The sequence below is a fragment of the Mustela erminea genome, chromosome 16 (genome assembly GCF_009829155.1).
Source record: "Mustela erminea isolate mMusErm1 chromosome 16, mMusErm1.Pri, whole genome shotgun sequence".
In the NCBI taxonomy this organism is placed as follows: Eukaryota; Metazoa; Chordata; class Mammalia; order Carnivora; family Mustelidae; genus Mustela; species Mustela erminea.
The window spans coordinates 36,759,008-36,779,716 of NC_045629.1; the positions used below are offsets into that span (position 1 = coordinate 36,759,008).

General features: G+C 38.3%; 1 protein-coding gene across 1 annotated transcript in view; it reads right to left on the bottom strand.

Moving 5' to 3' along the window:
- CNGB3 (cyclic nucleotide gated channel subunit beta 3) overlaps positions 1-20,709 on the bottom strand; it is a 150,126-nt gene that overhangs the window by 8,176 nt on the left and 121,241 nt on the right. The window contains exon 11 of the mRNA XM_032315994.1: positions 15,784-15,902. Within this exon, the coding sequence (XP_032171885.1) occupies positions 15,784-15,902 (119 nt within the window). The remainder of the gene's footprint in view (positions 1-15,783; positions 15,903-20,709) is intronic.

Below are 20,709 nucleotides of genomic sequence, written 5' to 3' on the forward strand. Positions count from 1 at the left end.
TTTTTTTTTAAAGATTTTATTTATTTATTTGACAGACAGAGATCACAAGCAGGCAGAGAGGCAGGCAGAGAGAGAGGAAGGGAAGCAGGCTCCCTGCTGAGCAGAGAGCCTGATGCGGGGTTCGATCCCAGGACCCCAGGATCACGACCTGAGCCGAAGGCAGAGGCCTTAACCCATTGAGCCACCCAGGCGCCCCAACTTTCTTTTTTCTTTTTTAAGATTTTATTTATTTATTTGACAGACAGAGATCACAAGGAGGCAGAGAGGCAGGCAGAGAGAGAGAGGAGGAAGCAGGCTCCCTGCTGAGCAGAGAGCCCAGTGCGGGGCTCGATCCCATGAGATCATGACCTGAGCCAAAAAGCAGAGGCTTAACCCACTGAGCCACCCAGATGTCCCTATTACACACATTTCTAAGCAGGTTACTTAATCACTCTTCTAGGAAACAAGACCATCTTTTATTACCTACTATAAGTATCTGATTATCTTTAGGGAGAAATAGGTGTTTATAGACTCCTGGTGTTTAATTATGAGGAAGGTGTTATTAGGTAAAATTCCCGGCTGAGAAATTTTAATTCCTAATTTGTGGCATGTAACTGTAGTAAGCAACAATAAATATAACTTTGTATTACTTGGAGCTCTCCAGAAAAATAGAACAAATAGGATATATACAAATATATGTACATATATGTATGTGTATATGTATTTATATGTATTTAATATACATATTAACTATATATATTTTTATATGTGTGTGTGTATATGTGTGTGTATATATATATATATATATATATATAGTAAGTCTTCTCAGTCTCCATAACATATTTATTATGGGAATAGTTATGGAGACTGAGAACACCTACAATCTGCCATCTGCAAGCCAGAGACCCAGGAAAGCTGGTGGTGTCGTTGGACTGAGGGGAGATTGGCGGAAGCCTATAGTGTAAATCCAGGTTTGGGTCTGAAAGCCCAAGAACCAAGAGTGTTGATGTCTGCTGGCCAAAGGCAGGGGAAGAAGGATGGGTCAGCTCAAGCAGAGAGAGCCAGTTAGCCTCTCCTTTACCTTTTCAGTATTTTAAAGGATTAGGTACCCTACCTGCACTGGTGAGGGTGATTTTCTTCACTCTATTCAAATGCTAATCTCTTCCCTAAACATCCTCACAGACACACCCAGAAATAATGGGCATCTCTTAGTCCTGGCAAGTTGACACATAAAATTAACCATCATAGTACTAGTGGTACTATACATAGCACAAATGTGTAGATAAGTGAGTGAAATCAGACGTGTCCATGTCAGAGAGAAGGTATATTCAGTAGGAGAGGACCTATATATGCAAAAATCTGTAAATGTCAGGATTAAATAGTGACATGGAGATCATATATGTGTGTACATACACATATACATATATACACACATTATGCATATATGATATACATATATCTAATACAGATGTATGTGATATATATAAATCACAGAGAGCTAAAAGAGTTGCCACATATAGCATCATAAATTGTGCACTGCATACATAAACTATGTGATCGGAGCTCCCTGGACTTGTGCTATGCACAGCCTGCACAGCCCTTTTAAGCAGAGCTAGCTTATCCAGAAAGCATTCACACAGATAAGTAGAATGCAGAGGGGTATAAATTGGGCGTAAATTGAATGGAAGAGCAAAAAAGAAAAACTAGAATGGAGACATAAATGGGATTCATAAAAAAATGCAAACTTTGCTGTAAGAGGGCTTCAACTTTGACTTAGTCTTTTATACTTCAAAAAAGATGAATTCCTAGCTTTAAGAAAGATAAGAATGCCTCTTGAAGGGCTTAGTAGAGAGACTGCATGTAAATGGTGAATACCATCCTCATGTTTTTTTTTTTTTAAAGATTTTATTTATTTATTTGACAGAGAGAGAGATCACAAGCAGGCAGAGAGAGAGAGAGAGAGGAGGAAACAGGCTCCCTGCTGAGCAGAGAGTGGGGCTTGATCCCAGGACCCTGAGATCATGACCTGAGCTGAAGGCAGAGGCTTAACCCACTGAGCCACCCAGGTGCCCCCATCCTCATATTTTTATGATAGATGCAAAAATAAGTTTGCTAAAACTGTGCTATTTTCCTCATTAAAGGCACTCCAAGGTACAGTTCAGTAAGAATAATTCTGTAGGAGAGGAAGGACATCAGTATGATGCGTTCCAGGTAACTTGCAATCTTTTTGTTGTACCTAGAATATACAGAGAACAAATAATCCCTCTTAAACACTGCCTTTCTCATATGGACTTTCTTTCTTTCTTTTTTTTTTTTTTAAAGACTTTATTTATTTGTTTGACAGACAGATCACAAGCTTGCAGAGAGGCAGGCAGAGAGAGAGAGGAGGAAGCAGGCTCCCTGCTGAGTGGAGAGCCCGATGCGGGGCTCGATTCCAGGACCCTGGGAGCATGGTCTGAGCCGAAAGCAGAGGCTTTAACCCACTGAGCCACCCAGGCACCCCTCAGTTGGACTTTCAATAAATACTGTTTCTATATGAGTTTGACATTGTATGGAACATATGCCTTAGATGTCTATCATGTGGGAGAATGTGAGGAATTCACTGTATAAAATGAAAAGAAAAAAAAGAAATTAGAGATAAATTAGGAGTGTGTAGAAATATCATACTCCATAATGAGCTAGATATGATGCTAAGTTCTGAGACTATAAAAATGATTAACATCTGACCACAAATTGCTTATAATCTAGGAGTGGGATAAGTGTGGGTGAGGATTGTCAGACTAGAAAATATAGAATTACTACTAACTAATATTTTTGAGTGCTTACTATGAGTTAGGCACTTTTCTAAGTTTTTTTTTCCTTTTTTGAAGATTATATTTATTCATTTATTTTGGAGAAAAAGAGAGCGAGAGTGAGAGAGAGTGTAAGTGGGGGAGAAGCAGAGGGAAAGGGAGAGAGAATCTCAAGCAGACTCCATGCTGAGTGCAGAGCCTGAGGTGGGGCTCAATGGCACAACACTGAGATCATGACCTGAGCCGAACCCAAGGTCCAACACTTAACCGACTGAGCCACCCAAGCACCCCCTAAGTTCTTTTTTCTGTATTAATACATATAATGCTTTCCAATTCTATGGGATAGTTATATATTATTATTAATCCATTTTAACTGATGAAGAAATGAAGTCTCAGCTGAGTAACTTCCTCAGCGTCACGCATCTCATAGGTTGTGGAATTGGGATGCAAACCTATACAGATTTCTTAAACAGGTAAAAGAAGTTCAAAATGGCAGATGCAGTCACCTGGGTGGCTCAGGGGGATACGCATCTGACTCTTGATTTTGGCTCAGGTCATGATCTCAGAGTCATGAGACTGAACCCTGCATCAGGCTCTGTGCTAGTGGGGAGTCTGCTTGGGATTCTCTCTCTGCCTCTCCCCCAACTCACACTCTTTCTTTCTAAAATAAATTAGTAACTCTTAAAAAAAAAAACAAATGACAAATTCTTTAAATGTAAAAAAATGAGAATGTTTCCTAAAATAAAGATATTTCTAGTTTAAAAGCATTTTTTTTCCCATGTAGAAGAATCATTTCCTAGAATAGAAATAAAACTGTCTCTGAATACTGGTGATGGAAAGAGTATCACATCCAATGCTGAGTGAGAGATTAAAACTTCAAATGTCTGTTCTCATTAAGCAAATTTACAAGTGGATGATATTTAGAGGGCAGGAGGTTAGATCACCTGTGTAGCTTTTTCTGAGAAACTCTTTTATCCTTTTCAGTGTTACTGGAAAACACTTCGTTGCTTGAAAATTTTTACCACTTCACTAAAAATAATTCTAACAAAACTTTTGTAGGTGAGCAAATATCAGAGGATGTTCTAGTGTCACCTCTGCCCAAGCTGCTTGCTCTTTGCAGATACTTTGATATTCATAAAACTACTGCAAGGCAAACACACGTTAACCTAGAATTTGGTGGGTTTTTTTTTTTTAATAGTTTGAGAAAAATCTGTGTATGTGGACTTTCATCAGCGTTAGAGAGTTTAGATTTCACAGATACAAAACACAAAGCCCTTTTCCCCCCAGGTCTTGATAGTAGAGTTGAATTGGCTTCAGAGGAAGTGGATGAACAATGAAGAATCTAGGTAAAAATTCTAAGGATATGGAGAGGAAGAAAAGAATAACAGGTACATTTTATTCTGTGCTCTGTTTATCTCTATGCTTTCAAGTGCTCAGGAGAATTCTCTGTAATTGATACTCTGGTTAGAAAATACCATATCAAACAAACTATAGAGTAGTTCACTAAAAGTTTCTTTGGAGTCAAAATAGCCAACAATAACATATATTAATGACCATATCTATCTGGTGATGTACATTCTTACCTATACCTACTGACTTAATAACTGAGTTCTGGAATCAGTGAAGTGACTTACTAAAAAAACAAATACTATGAGTTTCATTGTTGGAATTCAAATGTAAGGCTGGAGCTGACTAATTAAGAGACGTTTTCTTTACACTTGAATTCTAGTGCTGTCAGTGAAGGCACTGGTATTATTTTAATGACACATACTTACTTGCCCGTGGACAATAGAAAAAATAAGGGAGGAAGCCAGTCAGGCTGGTATAATAAGATACACCAAAGTCTGACTGTCAGAATCTTGACCCCCCTCCCTGCTGTTCCAAATGGTGGTAAGAAACTTTGATCTTCATAGCATTAGAGACATTGGACAAAGTTACTTTAGGAGGTTTCTTTAGGATAGTTGGATGCATGATTTAATAATGGTATTGATAATATAGTTGTTTACAGGAATACTGTGAAACTTAGATGAGGTGTGCTTTTTGCTCTAAGCAAAAAGTGCTACACAACCAAGGAGATGGCCTACAAAATGATACAGTAAAAATATAAATACATATTTTTAACACAGGTAGTGTTTATAGGTTAGATATAGGAAGAAATAAAAATAATTTTCTTTCTCAATATTAATCAAAATATCTTACCCTTGCTCATGTTTCTAATGAATCTACTTTCTCTGTCTTTAGGAAGAAGGGTTGAGGGCAGCTTTTGGGGGCTTGGGGGTTGGGGTCACTGGGTTGGGGGGCAGAAAGAGATAATTGAATTATTCTGATAAAGTGTAAAAATATGGAATTAAAATGATCTGAAGAACTAGAAGTATTCTCTGGTACTCTTCTTTTAAAAACTGAGTGTTTAGGAGAAATAGGCAAACATGGTATAGAGGGAAAAAATGTTTAAAGTTATTTTTCAAAATATTGGGGCTTTTCACTATGATACAAGGTAAATATCAAAAAAGCATTCTCCGAATGGGTGATTTGACCAATAAAATTGATGTGAATTTAAATATTTTAAATATTTAAATTTAAATACATAAGAACACATCAAAATACATAAGAATACATCTATCTAAAATACCTAAGAATACATCAAAATGCCTAAATTCTACTTAATAACATGCTATATATGATGAAAAAAGGATGATGAAAAAGAAAGAAAAATGGAAGTTAAATAAATGATTACATTTATAAAAATAAATAGGTCCATAGAAAATTAATTCATTTAGAAAATATTTATTGCATACCTATTATTTTCTAGGCACTATTTAGAGAAATGCAAATTAAAACAACTTATTAAAATGCAAAACCAATGAGAATAATAAAGTAAAGCCAGTGATGTTAGGGAAAAATAGCTATATGTGCATGCTGTATTGTAAATTGATTTAATTTTTCTGGAAAACAATCTGCCCATATAATAGGAGAGCTATAGAATGTTTCTACCTTTTGACCTAGTTATTTCACTTTTGGGAATAAACCTAAAAGAAATAAAAGCAAAGTAGTTTTATAAAGATAAACACAGCAGTGCTATTCTTAATAATAAAAACTGACTAAAAGGGCACATGGCTGAATATGCATATTCATGACAAAAATGAATGTGTATTAGTACATTTGCAATGATAGAAAGATAATTACATTCACTTATTTATTTATCCACTTACTTATTGAATAGCTATTTATTAGTCATTATATGGGCCAGGCACTGCCCTAAGGGCTGGGAATTGAGTGCAGAACAAACCAAATGTGGTGTCTGCTATTGTCCTTGGAAACCTGTGACTTTGTGCAAAATAGAAAAATGTAGCTTCTCTGGGCAACTGCAGTCCTGTGGGTGCAAATCTGGGCCAAAAAAATGCTCCCATTTGGAAAGTAAAGAGTAAGTGTGCATGAAGAAGAGCACAATAGCAGAGATCATGACTCAGGAGTGGAATATGGTCCCTCACTGGTCATCTTGATGCACAGCACAACTGGAACAGCCATACACAATAGTCCCGGTGCCCACAAATTAATGAGGAGAAAAGACATCAAAGAAATAAATGCCCCAGGGAGGATAATTACAAGGATAAGTTCTCAGAAAGAAAGGAATATAGTCTGACCAGAGCATATAGCAAAGATAACAGGGAGGTCCCTATAGTGGAGAATATAGGAAGTTCTGGAAGAAGCTGCGATTAAGTAAAGGAGATGGAAAGTGTCCAGACAGAGGTAACAGTGTGTGTGAAAAACTCCCCAAGGCCATATATCATGTGGCATATTCAGGGAACTGAAGCCTGAATTAAAGAGCACACAAGAGTGGGATCCAATGTGAGTAGAGAGGTAGAGCAGTGGTTTGCCTCTTTAGAACCTTGCAGGCCAGGATAAGAACTTTGTTCTTACTCCTAAAAACAGTGTAAAAGCATCAGATTGTTTTAAGCAGAAGTGGGGGGGACACAATCATATCTGTGTTTCCCAAAGATCCCTCTGGCTGTAGAGTGGAGACTGGATTGCAGAAGATGCAGATATTGGAGTAGGAAAAGCAAAGTAGGCCACTACAGTTGTCCAGTGAGAAGTGGAGGTGGGTTGGACCAACAGGAGCATTGGAGATGGTAAGATGTACATGATGGGAGATTTATCAAGGAGGTAAGACTGATAGGTCTCAGAGGTACACTGGCCATGTAGGGTGAGTAGAAGGAGGTATTAAGCATGCCCCCCCCCCAGTAAAAATGTTAAAGTTAACAATTTAAAGAGTTTGGTATTTGTTTCCTAGAGTTGCTTTAACAAATTGCCACAAACCCAATGGCAATACAATAAAAATGCATTCTCTCACAATTCTGGAGGTCAAAGTCCAAAATCAAGGCATTGGCAAAGCTGGTCTTCCTCCAAAGAATCTAGAAAAGAATCTTTTCTTGCCTCTTTCAGCTTCTGGTGGCTCCAGGAATTCCCTGGCTCTAGCTACATAATTCCAATTTCTGCCTCAGTCTTCAGATGGTCTTTCCCTCTTTCCCCTGCATCTGTGTGTCTTTCCTCTTCTGTCTTATGTGAGGATACTTGTCATTCGAAATAGGGCTCATCCAGGTAATTAAGAATGATCTTGTCTTTGAGATCCTTAACTTAATTATATCTGTAAAGAGCCTTTTTTGTTTTTTGTTTTTGCTTTTTTTCCTAGTAAGGTTATATTTTATCTTCACGGGTTCCAGGGGTTAGGGCATGGATATATCTTTGTGGGGGCCACCATGCAACCACTATAGGCATTACGTGAAAAATCATTTACATATCCTATAGTAGGGACTACCAGCATTGACCTTTGTGCACACATTATTGTCTGCACGTGTCATTTGAGGAACACAGAAATGTCTTCCATCAGTTCCCAAATAAGCTCAAGTAATTGCCACATCCAAGGGATACACTGGTCATTTTGAAGCCTTATACTCCTTAACATCCTGTGTATACTCCATCTTTGGATGTAATCCATATGTTTCATCACCTGGTATTGGAATCTTTTGTTTCCTTGTCTCAGCTGTTTGTAAGGCTCTTCAGGGAGCCAATTGTTTCTTGTTGGCCATCCTTGTTTACCATGTCATGCATGGTTTTCTTTGAGACACTTCATATTATGCTGTAAGGGGTCCTGGATATAAATTTCAGTTGTTTTTATAAATCACAATGAATTAATTAACTAAAAATTACTGAATATGGGCACCTGGGTGGCTCAGTGGGTTAAGCCTCTGCCTTCAGCTCAGGTCATGGTCTTAGGGTCCTGGGGTCGTCGAGGCCCACATCAGGCTCTCTGCTCAGCGGGGAGCCTGCTTCCCTCTCTCTGCTTCCCTCTCTGTCTACTTGTGATCTCTCTCTCTGTCAAATAAATAAATAAAATCTTAAAAAAAATAAACAAAAATTACTGAATATACCTACAAAATATTTTTGAAAGGAAGTGGGATATAAATGAAAATCAATATTTATTTATAGTTTTTCAATTCCAGTTTATTGAGAAACAATTGACATGAGTCACTGTATAAATTTAGGCCATACTTCATGATGAGTTGATTTACATATATCATAAAGTGGTTACTACACTAGGTTTAAATAACATTCATCTGCTCATATAAGAACAATAAAAAAGAAAGAAAACAGGAAAAGAGCTCTCCATCCCATCCCTGTGATGGGCGCTCTTAGGAATTATTCCTAACTTTTCTATCATACAGCAGTGTTACCTATAGTCATCATGTTGTACATTACAACTCTAGTACCTATTTATCTTATAACTGGAAGTTTGGGAGTGCCTGTGTAGCTCAGTCAGTTAAGCATCTGCCTTTGGCTCAGGTCATGATCCCAGGGTCCTGGGATCAAAGTCCCATGTTGGGCTCCCTGCTCCATGGGGAGACTGCCTCTCCCTCTGCTTACAGCTCTGCCTACTTGTGCTCTCTCTCTATCTCTTGGACAAATACAAAAATAAGTAAAATCTTAACTGGAAGTTTGCCCCTTTTGACCAGCAATTCCCCTCCCCACACCTGTCTCTGGTAACCCCAAGCCTTTTTTTTTTAAAGAGAGAGATCACAAGTAGGCAGAGAAGCAGGCAGAGAGAGAGGGGGAAGCAGGCTCCCCACTGTGCAGAGAGCCCGCGAGGGGCTCCATCCCAGGACGCCGAGATCATGACCTGAGCCGAAGGCAGAGGCTTAACCCACTGAGCCACCCAGGCGCCCCGCCCCAAGCCTTTTTTTTTTTTTTTAATAATAATTTAAAAAAAAAATTTTTTTTTTTTAAAGATTTTATTTATTTGACAGAGAGAGATCACAAGCAGGCAGAGAGGCAGGCAGAGAGAGAGGAGGAAGAAGGCTCCTTGCTGCGCAGAGAGCCCGATGCGGGCCTCGATCCCAGGACCCTGAGATCATGACCTGAGCCGAAGGCAGCAGCTTAACCCACTGAGCCACTCAGGTACCCCACCCCAAGCCTTTTTAATGAATATTTTCTTTCTTTTTTTCTTCCTTTCTTTTAGAGTCTACATATAACTGAAATCATACAATATTTTTCTTTCTTTATCTGATCTATTTCACCTAGCATAATGCCTTCAGGGTCCATCCATATTGTTACAAATAGCAGGATTTCTTAAGGCTAAATTATATTCATATATGTATATGGGTATTCATACATATATGAATACAACTCTTTTAAAAAAAAATTTTATTTGACAGACAGAGATCACAAGTAGGCAGAGAGGCAGGCAGAGAGCGAGGAAGGGAAGCAGGCTCCCTGCCAAGCAGAGAGCCTAATGTGGGACTCCATCCCAGGGCCCTGAGATCATGACCTGAGCTGAAGGCAGAGGCTTTAACGCACTGAGCCACCCAGGCACCCTGAATACAACTTAAAAAAAAATTTTATTTGTTTATTTGAGAGAGAGAGAGAGAACACAAGCAGGGAGAGTGGCAGAGGGAGAGGGAGAAGCAGGCTCCCTGCTGAGCCGAGAGCCCGATGTGAGGCTAGAGCCCAGGACTCTGGGATCATGACTTGAGCTGAAGGAAGAAGCTTAATCGACTAAGCCACCCAGGTGTCCCTAAATACAGCTTCTTTATCCAATTATCCATCAGTAGATACTTAGGTTATTTCCATGTCTTGGCTATTGTAAATAATGATGCTATGAACATGGGTTTGCAGATATCTTTTTTTAGTGTAGCTATAATCATATTAAATAAAATAGACTCTAAGTTAAAAATGGTAAAGGGAGACAAAGAAGGTTATAATATAATGATAAAGGGTTAATGTATCAAGATATCATTGTGTCCCATAATTCCTATAGGTCTTTTTCACTTTTTTAATTCTTTTTTCTCTTTGCTCCTCTGGGTAATTTCCTAAGTCCTATCCTACAGATCACTGATTCTTTTGTGTGGTTGAATTTATTTTTGAAACTATCTCTTGAATTCTTCAGTTCAATTACATGCTTTTCAACTCTTGCATTTATATATTTTATATATATATATATATATATATATATATATATATATATATAATTATTCTATTTCTTTGTTTGAACTTTTTTAAGGATTTTATTTTTAAGTAATCTCTATACCCAGTGTGGGACTAGAACTCACAACCTTGAGACCCAGAGTCACACACTCCACCAACTGAGCCAGCCAGGCATCTTGACCATAGGCTTATTTTTGAGGGCTCCATAGTTTTCCATTTAAAAACTACAACACAATTTAGGGTATTTAATGTCCTCTTAGTGGGCATTTAGAAAGGTTCTAGAGTTTGGTGTTTTTTTTTTTTTTTTAAGATTTTTATTTATTTGTCAGAGAGAGGTGAGAGAGAGAGAGGACAAGTAGGGTGAGCAGCAGGCAGAGAGAGAAGTAGCCTGCCTGCAGCACAGGAAGCCCAGTGCAGGACTGCATCCCAGGACCCTGGGATCACGACCTGAGCTGAAGGCAGACGCTTAACTGACTGAGCCAGAGGAGGCATCCTGAAACGTTCTAGTTTTTGTTAATGCAGAGTTGACTATTACTTCTTCTTCTTTTTTTTTTTTTTTGGATGACTATTACTTCTTATTCGATGTAACCAACTGATGTCAAGTTGAGAAAGGGGCATAGACTTAGTGCAGTGAGACCAGGGAGAGACATAGAACGTCCAGGGGTCTCAAGAATTTTTTTTTTTTAAAGATTTTATTTATTTATTTGACAGACAGAGATCACAAGTAGGCAGAGAGAGAGAGAGAGAGGAACAGGCTCCCCGCCAAGCAGAGATCCCGATGCGGGGCTCAATCCCAGGACCCTGGGATCATGACCTGAGCCGAAGGTAGAGGCTTTAACCCACTGAGCCACCCAGGCGCCCCTCAAGAACTCTTGATGACACAACCCCACATGTCTTTGGTTGAACTTCTTATTTTTTCAATGCATAAACAAGAAGGTTATTTTGAATCCTTTGTTTGACAGTTCATAGATCTTTATTTCTTTAGGATCAGTTATTAGAGCTTTATTAATTACCTTTGGTGTTGTCATATCTGCCTTCATGATCCTTGATTTTTTTACATTATTATTTACACATTTGAATAATTAGACTTTACAGGTTTGTTTTGACAGACACAGTTCTTCACCAGTCAGTTCAGTTTGAGTTTCTGGGTGTCTGCTGTATGTCCTTGGGCAGATATAGCCTGCTATTACAGTCAATTTTTATGTGCTGCAACTGTTCAAATTTTAAGGAAGGACATGGGGGATTGTACCATTGGCTGAGAATAGTTGGATAGGACTGCTGGCTTGGTTTTCTATCCAAGTGAGGCTGGAGGACAGGCTCCATTATTGCCTGGATTCTCTGGTGAGTCTTACTAGATGGTCTAGACTGGGTACAGGATTCAGTAGTATATGGGACTATAAAGGAGCTTCCCTGATGTAGAAGGGCAGCAGGATTGAACCCAGCTTATTGTTTGGGGACTTGAATCAGGCCAGAGTGTGTACTGAATTCCTTGCTCAGGTGAGACCACTGATTTTTCTCTTTGGATGGGGGAAGTTTTGGGCTGTACTCTCTGTTCAAGTGCCACTGTATGTAGGGCAGTTGAATGGGCTATGTAGCCTCCTATGTTCTCTGGTTAGGTTCCTTAGTTGGTTAAGCTAAAGGTTGTAGTCAGCGAGGAGCAGGAGTATAAATTAGATTCCCTACCTGGGCACAGCGGGAAAAGTAGCTTTAAAGCAGGTAAAGCTCATTGTTTGCTAACTCAAGCCAACCTGCACTGCAAGTTCCCTGAGTGAACAGGGCCACTGGCTTTGCTGTCTGCCTACCTCAATTGAGTGGCTTCAGTGCCACTGGGCCAGCATAGTTTCCAGGAGTTGTCTCTAGCCCTTACTGGTCAGATGGGGCCAGAAGGCACTCACAGGCGTTAGGGCTATCTATGCCTTAGCTCCCTTGCCTGCATGGGAGGGAAAGGGACTGCTCTAGGCTATTCTAAATTTCCCAAGTAGGTTCTGTAGTTGAAAAGCCTCTTTTAGCCTTGACTATGAATTGATCCCTCTGCCTGTGCATATCATGGGAATGCTTAAAGCCCAGTACTGGCTTTTCTGGAACCATTCACCTCTGCCTGCCTGCCTCTTGGCTTGAATGCTGCTGGCCCACACCGATTCCAGTAGTTGTTACTAGCCCTTCTGGTCAGATGGGGCCAAAAACCTTTCCATAGTGTGTGGGACTGGTTTAGCTCCTTGCCTGAATGAGGGCAAATGGGCCTCTAAGGTCTGCAAACCTTGTTTGAAGATCAGAATCAGACAGTTCCACACTCTGCTGAGTTCCCTGGTGAGTGCATTCCTGGTTTGGTTCTGCAAAGCTACTGGTTGGGATTACTACTTGGGCATGGCATGAACTTAGTCTGTCAAGATCCACTTGCTGGATATTGCAAGCCTCTCTTCTCTTCTCCATCACAGTCAGGTTCCCAGTGGTTGAGACACAGGTTCTCCTGCAATCATTGTAGTGAAAGATCAAGGTATGGGGTTCCACAAAGCTTGGGGGATGGTTGTCCCCTTTGGGTTCTCTTTTCACACTGGAGAAACTGGAGGCTCAGGGGAGACCTCAGTATGATGCTATGCTGGCCTTGGGAAGGGGCAACGTGGTCAGTGTGTAGTTACTTCTCTTACCCTTTTCTTTTCTGTTTTTTTTTTTTTTAAATTAATTTTTTATTTTTTATAAACATATATTTTTATCCCCAGGGGTACAGGTCTGTGAATCACCAGGTTTACACACTTCACAGCACTCACCAAAGCACATACCCTCCCCAATGTCCATAATCCCACCCCCTTCTCCCAAACCCCCTCCCCCCAGCAACCCTCAGTTTGTTTTGTGAGATTAAGAGTCACTTATGGTTTGTCTCCCTCCCAATCCCATCTTGTTTCATTTATTCTTCTCCTACCCACTTAAGCCCCCATGTTGCATATTTATTTGAGAGAAAGAGTGAGAGAGAGAGAGAGGGAGAAGCAGACTCCCTACTGAGCAGGGTGCCTGATGTGGGACTAGATCCTGGGAATCCAGGATCATGACCTAAGCTGAAGGCAGTTGCTTAACCACCCAGGTGCCCCTTCCCTTCTCATGCAGTCTTTTGGTTTCTGTGGTGCAGGTGGTGCTCCAGCCTCACCCACATGTTGTAGGATTCTCTCAGTAGTGTCTTGTTTTCTAATAGTTGTTAATTGTGCTTGTGAGGAGGAGCAAAGTAAGGAAGAAATTATGTATCGGCTTACTGTATTATTTTTATGTAGCTGCTGGTGACATAAAGATGGAAAGTTCTAGTTCTTATATTTTAATAACTTAATCTGTTGGGAAGATCCATCTGAACAAATTAAGTGTAATTAAATCAGTGTTAACTACTATAATAAAGTTATGAATAAAATAGTATGGAAGCAGAGAACAGGGAGCCTCTAGTTGTTTTGGGGGTGATTAGAGGTGACTTCAAAGGTGACCCATGAATTGAGTCCTGAAGGGTGAGTAGATATGGGGAGGATATTCCAAAGAAATATGAAACCAGTAGGAAATTCTATTGAAATCACAATAATGATACCAATGGTAGAAGTTCGTATGTGTTTCAAGAATGGTGAGAAGCAGAAGGAGAATAGGAAGTGGTTAAATTTTTTTGGTGAATAAGACTTGGCACTTACTGTATGTGCAAGGAAAACAATGGAATCAGAACTACTACAAAACCATCCTTTGGCAGACCCTAGGTCTCTCTATTAAAAATGGGGTGTCTGTACTCTTCAGATATTAATTGGAAGTGTGGTCTGGGTTTTCTCCATGAAAGGCTGTAAATCTATATTTTAGTCAGGGTTTGCTCTTTTAGATTACTATACAATGTCTTTGAAAGCCCTCAATTCTTTTTTCTTCTTTTTTGCCTCAGAAAAAAGAACCTTCTTTAAAAAGCTATATGATAGTGTTGGATATAGATCATTTTAACAAAGGTCACAGCATTTTTGAGTAGTAAACATGATCACCAGATCTTTCCAGTATCTAGATGTTTGGCAGTCATGCTTCCATCACTGGAGTAAATAACTAGAGCTCCAGGGGCATATGACAGCTGTGGGCCTACGAAGCCTGTGGGTATCTGGGAAGAGCCAGATGCATCCTGTTTCTCCTCAGCGATAGCCAAGAAGAGAATCAAGGCAAAAATTCCCTTTTGCTTGAATCAACCAGACTACTGAGCAAGTATAGTGCTTGCCTGGTCTACTGGCTTCAATTTGGCCTTAGAAATCAAATGGGTAATAGGAGATTTATTTGAGAAGTTATTGTCAAGAATCTAAGATTCTTAATCTTTAAGATTCTTTTCAATTGCAGCTCAGCAGCACCTGAATACTACTTCTAGAGTATTTCTTCTTGTGATGATAGTATCAGCAATTAACATACTTGTATTTATAAAGCTTTATTCTTCAGGGAGTATTCAACCCTTGGGAGAGATCAGCTAATTAATTTCTGTGATATTTCAGATTAGACTGTTGCATGTTTTATGACCTTGAAGATTACAGTGGTTATTAAGTCACTAAAATATTAAATCACTTTTGCAAGGATTCCCAGTAAGGAAGCAATAGAAAATAGGCAAATAACTGAAATCTTGAACATTCTAAGAAGTGTTTCCAGCACTGCCCCAAAGCAGGACCCTCACAGGAGTGTCCATTCTGTTTTAAGCAAGGAGAAAAAAATTAAAAAAGGGAGGCCACATTATTAACAGAGATATAACATGCTTCAACATTCTCAGAAAATCTCTTATACTAATATGAAGTCATCTGAAATTTCCCGTATCTCTGGAACACTGAAGATAATTTCTTAGCAGCTATGAAATTGTTATGTCAGTAACATCCTTACAGTACACACTTCTCTTCCCCTTCAGAGTCGGCATCCTAGTTCAAGACTCCATCATTTTTCACTTGAACAACCACAACTGACTTTTAATTGGTTTCCTCTATTTTATACTTGCTATTCTACTGTCTCTTCTCCACATAGCTGTTGGAGTGGTTGTTTAAAGTCATAATTCAAATTGTATCACTTTTGCCTAAAATCCTCCACTGGCATCCATTTGTATTTAGAATAAAATATGAATTCCATACTATGGCCTTAAAGACCTGTAAAATCTGGTTGTTACTCGCTTCCTTGGCCGACTCAAAACTGCTCTGTTAGCCTGAAATTTAAGTTTTCCAACAATTAACTCTCCCAACCTCTTGTTTCATCATTGATTCACTCATTCATTCACACACACACACACACACACACACACACACATATATATATATACACACACATATTCAATATATACTTAGTATCTACCTTCTGCAAGGCACTGACTAAGTCTTGGCACTAAGGAGCTGAATGAGCTAGGTCTTTGGGGGAAGGAGGGATAAACAGATATGTGAAAATCCTTATTTTGCCAATGCTCTCAGAACAATCAAACGTTTGTCAAATTTGAGCAGGAAGCTTAGTTATTCTATGACCTAAGATTTTTCTTTCATGACAAATAATAGAGTTTAATACTTATGATTTATCTTTTAGCTACCTGATTTCTCCAAACACCGCTCCAGCTTTCAAAGTAACCAGAACCTGAGTACCATCAGAGCCTCCAAGAACTTGGACTTCACCTTGCTTGATGATATACATTTCCTTGCCAATTTCTCCCTGTATGCCAAATATAAAGAGGAAATGGTAGTTACTTAACTCTTGACAATTATGCCCCCAAATTAAGAAATATAAAATGTTCCAGAGGAATAAATATAAATTAAAAAAGCAAGAAATATCAATGTAAAAGTGATTAAGACTGAGGTAGTTATGGATATTGATTGGATCACATGAAAGGAAGTTAGTAAGGAAGTGATACTTCCCAATATGGAAGCATTGTATGCCACTACTAGACAGGTAAGCACTGTATGGCACCATTGGCCAGGTAAAAATGTTTCAAGTCAGCACATAGTTTCAGGGACAAGCACAGGTAGAGGAAATAACTGGTTGTAACCATAGTCACCCATAGCTTTGGTGGCTAGTGCTATGCTTAGAAGAAGGTACTTGCTGTTTAAAAAGAGCACGGGCTATAGTCTTTCAAAGGTCAACTCCACTCTTATGCCTATAACACTGAGGTCTGAATTTAGTAATTGGAACACAGGAGACCTTTAAGCTATTATTCTTGTTCCATATTGAAAAGAAAGTGTTAATGCATCAGGTTGTTTTACTCAGTTTTGCTTATCTCTGGGGACTCTCTTTTGCTTATCTCTGGGGACTCTTGGAGCCAGGGCAATGATGCTTGTTCAGGCCCCAAGAACTAAACTCCTGGAATGTTCACAGAGTCACTGGTTAATAGTGTTATTCTGTATGCCTGGGGCAGTGTAGCAGGATGTACCAGGCTGTCAACATTGTTTAATGTAAACACAAAGATTTATGATATGTATTTGGTATCTGGTTTGGAGTCTGAATCATGGCTGGTCATGTAGCTATGTGACCAGCACCATTTAACAACTTTTGACCTCAAGACTCTGATGGGTTTCCCTAGGTGGAGACATTTTGTCTTTGTCTTGAGGTCTACAGCTGGAGAGAAAAATGTATCCTTATGATCCTCTGAGGAGTAGGACCTAGAAAGCCTGCACCTGATTTTTCTAGTCTTTGCCTATGTGTAACTTTTTCTTCCTGTTTTTACACTGTATGCTTTGCTATAATAAATCTTAAGCCATAAATATAACTTTTTTGTTGAATCATGCAAATCACCAAACTAATGGGTTATTGTGGCCCTCTTTGAATATCTCTTCTTACTCCAAAATCCAGAAAGAATAAATATATAAGAGACCTAAGTTGCAATTGGGTCAAGAAAAGCTGTTAAATTCTAAATAAGCTGGTTTGCATAATACTAGGCAAACTATTTGGATAATAACACCTATAAGTCTTAATGAATTGGGTCTTGATCACCCTGAGGTATAAAATAATAGCATGAACACAGTGAATTTACTTACTTAGTTCAGGAGGGGACTGGGTTATTTGAATTCACTAAATATTCCTGTTAGCCATATTTTCAAAAGATTAGAATACATTAAAATTAACTCAGGATTAAACAGTGTTGATTATAGTTTATGCTCTGTGATGGCTGAGACAATGTTTACTTTGTTTCAGTGTTGAGCATAAGGCTTATGATATAGGCACTCATTTATGAATGAGGTAAATATAGTTTAACCATTTTCTTTGAAGTTTTAAGATCCTTTAATACCAAGGTTTGTTTTCATTCCACGCCCCCCTTTTAAAAAAGATTTATTTATTTTAGAGAGATAGAGTGCGAGCACAAGTCAGGGGAGGGGCAGAGGAGAGACTCTCAAGCAGACACCTGACTGAGTGCAGAGCCCCACATGGACTTGATCATGGGATCATGACTTGAGCCAAAATGAAGAGCGAGATGCTCAACCAACAGCTACCCAGGCATCCCAGTTGTTTTCCTTTCCTGAATATTAGTTCTTATCATATTAAATTTTAAATTTAAAATTTTCAGGTTCTACCTCTTAGTTAACATCTATGACATGGAATTTTTCATTTTATCTTCCTATTACTTTTATGAGGAAAGTAAAGTAAGCACTATTATTTCCATTTTACAGAAAGAAAAATAAAGGCACAGATCAGCATGGTTGACTAACCAAAACTCCATGACTGTAATTAGAAGCAAAAGGAAGCCTAGAATGCACAACTCCTAAGTGTACAAAGCAAATATTTTAAAATTTTGCATTGTGCAGAATATTAAACATGTATTTATTCTCAAACATAGATAAAAGTAGAAATTCCAAGACAGATGGACCTTATTACAATTATTTCTATAATATCAATGTTAATAACATCTAACATTTACAGAGTACTTTAAAAAATCATAATAATATCTGATATTTACATTACTCCTTATTTTAATACTTGCATTTCTTCTGTCAGAACATGCTACTTTATAATTGCAAAACATTTTCAGGGATCTTAATTCATTTAATTCTTGCAAAAATCCCAGTGAGGTCAAAGATATTTAAAAATTGGTAGTAGAGGCTTGAAAAGTTAAGTGTCTTGAGCAAATTTACAAGGTTGGCAGATGATAGCATTAGAACTAGCAGCACATATGTCACCTGACTCTGTAGAATATATATAGATAGAGCATACCTAATGATAAATCCAGTATCAACACCAATCTCTAAAAAACCAATAAAATGATGATGAATTATTTAAAAAAAAAGAAAAGTGTCTGAATATTAGTTTTCCAAGAGATTACTCCAGGAAGTAATGATTACTACAAGGGTATATTCCTTATTCTTTTCATGAAGTAATTCTCTGGGAACTAGAATGATTTTTCAAAAGCAGTTATTACATCTGACTGGAGGTAGAAGTACATAATGGGCACTTAAATATAGTTCAGCACTTTTAATTATTTTTTAATGATCATTTCAGTAATTTTCCAAGGAGATCTGGCATAATCAACGAACCAAAACTTCCATGATTTCTTGCATACTTCTAGGCTAATTTAAGCCTTTCCTGCAAATTTAATTAGCATTCAAATGGAGTAGACATTCCTCAGAGAACAAGGTTCTGACAGCATGTGCAAAATTAAGACCAAACCAAGCTTCTGTGGTTGGTTTATGTACTAATTTGGAGGAAGTGTACAAATGCAAGAGCCTCATGTAGAGTGAGGTAACCCTTAGTGAGAGAGAGCACTTCAAATTTTCAGGGTTCCTGTTTAGAAGGATATATTCTTCAGAAGGGGAATTCTGACACTCAAATTAATTCTGCAATTAATTCTGGGAAAATTCCTCGAGTTATAGCTGAATACATTTATAATTTCATAAAATCTAGATTAGAAAGCATTGTGAATGCAGTTTCCAAAAATCCATTTGTACTTAGAGTAAATACAATGTTTAGGAGGTGTTTCATGGTTTGGATTTATATATTTATAAGGTTTTTTAAAAAAAATGTTCATTTTGTCTGACATGTACATCAAATGAGTTATGATGATATTTCTAGAAAGCTCTGGATGTGGGTACTGTGTATTTTGCTTCTTCGTATAATGTCTGCAGTGCTAAATTTGTCTCTCTTTGTATATTGTGCTAGTTTTTTTAGTTGTCAGTAAATTAATTTGGTTTTAAAGAATTTTAAACGTAAGCCAACAGAAAATTCTTTATGCTGTTGAATGAAAACAGGACAATGCTTTTTTTCGAAATGGTTTTTTTCGAAATGGTTCAAGCTATGCACTCAGTATATTTGGGAGTCATCTTGAAGATTAGGCAGGTCAGCAAACTTCATCCTGAGCCCTGACATTCCTTCAAATATTAAGGCAAATTCCTATAGAATATGAGGTTTTTTCCTTCCTGTTTCCTACAGTGATTTGTGGAAATGATAAGCAAAAGCAAAGCTGAATTTAACAACTTTTCATCTCAGTCAATATCTACTATGAATTAAATCCTCCTCTCTTAAAGGCGAAAGCAAAGCAATGTGGCAGGTAGTCTCATGCGTTCTTATTTATGCTATTTCTCCTACTTATTCCTTTCTTTCCTCACTTGTGTTCAATGCTCTGTTTTTATTATTGAGTGCTGGAGGTATGCGAGGAAGAAATTAGAAATGAGAAGGCTGTATCTACTCTGCATTTCACACTTTGTTAAGCAAATTTGCACTGCTTAGGGGCATGGGTGCTAAAGTTTCTATGAGTTATCTCAATTTCCAGTCCCTGCTGTTACTGGAACAAATTGAAAGGCCATTTTGGTGCATTAAGGCCATGTCATTCCAAATCTAACACTGCCCTAAAGGGGTCTTTAAAATGAGTTGTGGTTTGTATTTCCCATTTCAGTGTAAATGATTTCATATCACCAACCTGCCTGCTTTTAACTTGGACTAATTTGTGTGGGATTGCATATTCTTGGTTTCTATTATGTCAAAATCTCTCCTCCATTTTTGCTCCTCTGATAGCTCCTCCTTTGATTCTTCTTCCTTGACCTCCTCCATAAATAATGGTATTTTCCAAAGTTATAGGCCTTGGCCCTCTTGTTTTATCTTTCTTAAGCTTCTAATGAAGTTGGTTTCCATAAGATTTACCTCTAGTTCTATCCTCTCTCACAAACTAGACCAATTTCTTTCTATCTGTGCACCAGGTATCTCTACCCAGATGCCTTGAAATATCTTCTACTCTTAACTTTGTTTTACACCATCATTCCAGTTGATCACTTGCTTCCATTCAGTAAATATGTCAAGCTCTGTCCTACTTCATGGCTCCAAGCCTTCATCTAAAATGCTGTCCTCTCCACCTTATTACTAAAGAAATATTTCACTTTATATTTTATAAAGGTCATGGCTGACAACCTCCCCCTTTCTCAACCCTCAAATCTAAATAAGTGCTGTTGCACCACACACATCCCTAGTGTATTCCATTTTTATAGAAGTTAGCATATTTTGGAGCTTATGTATTTATTTAACTTCATTTGTTTATTATTTG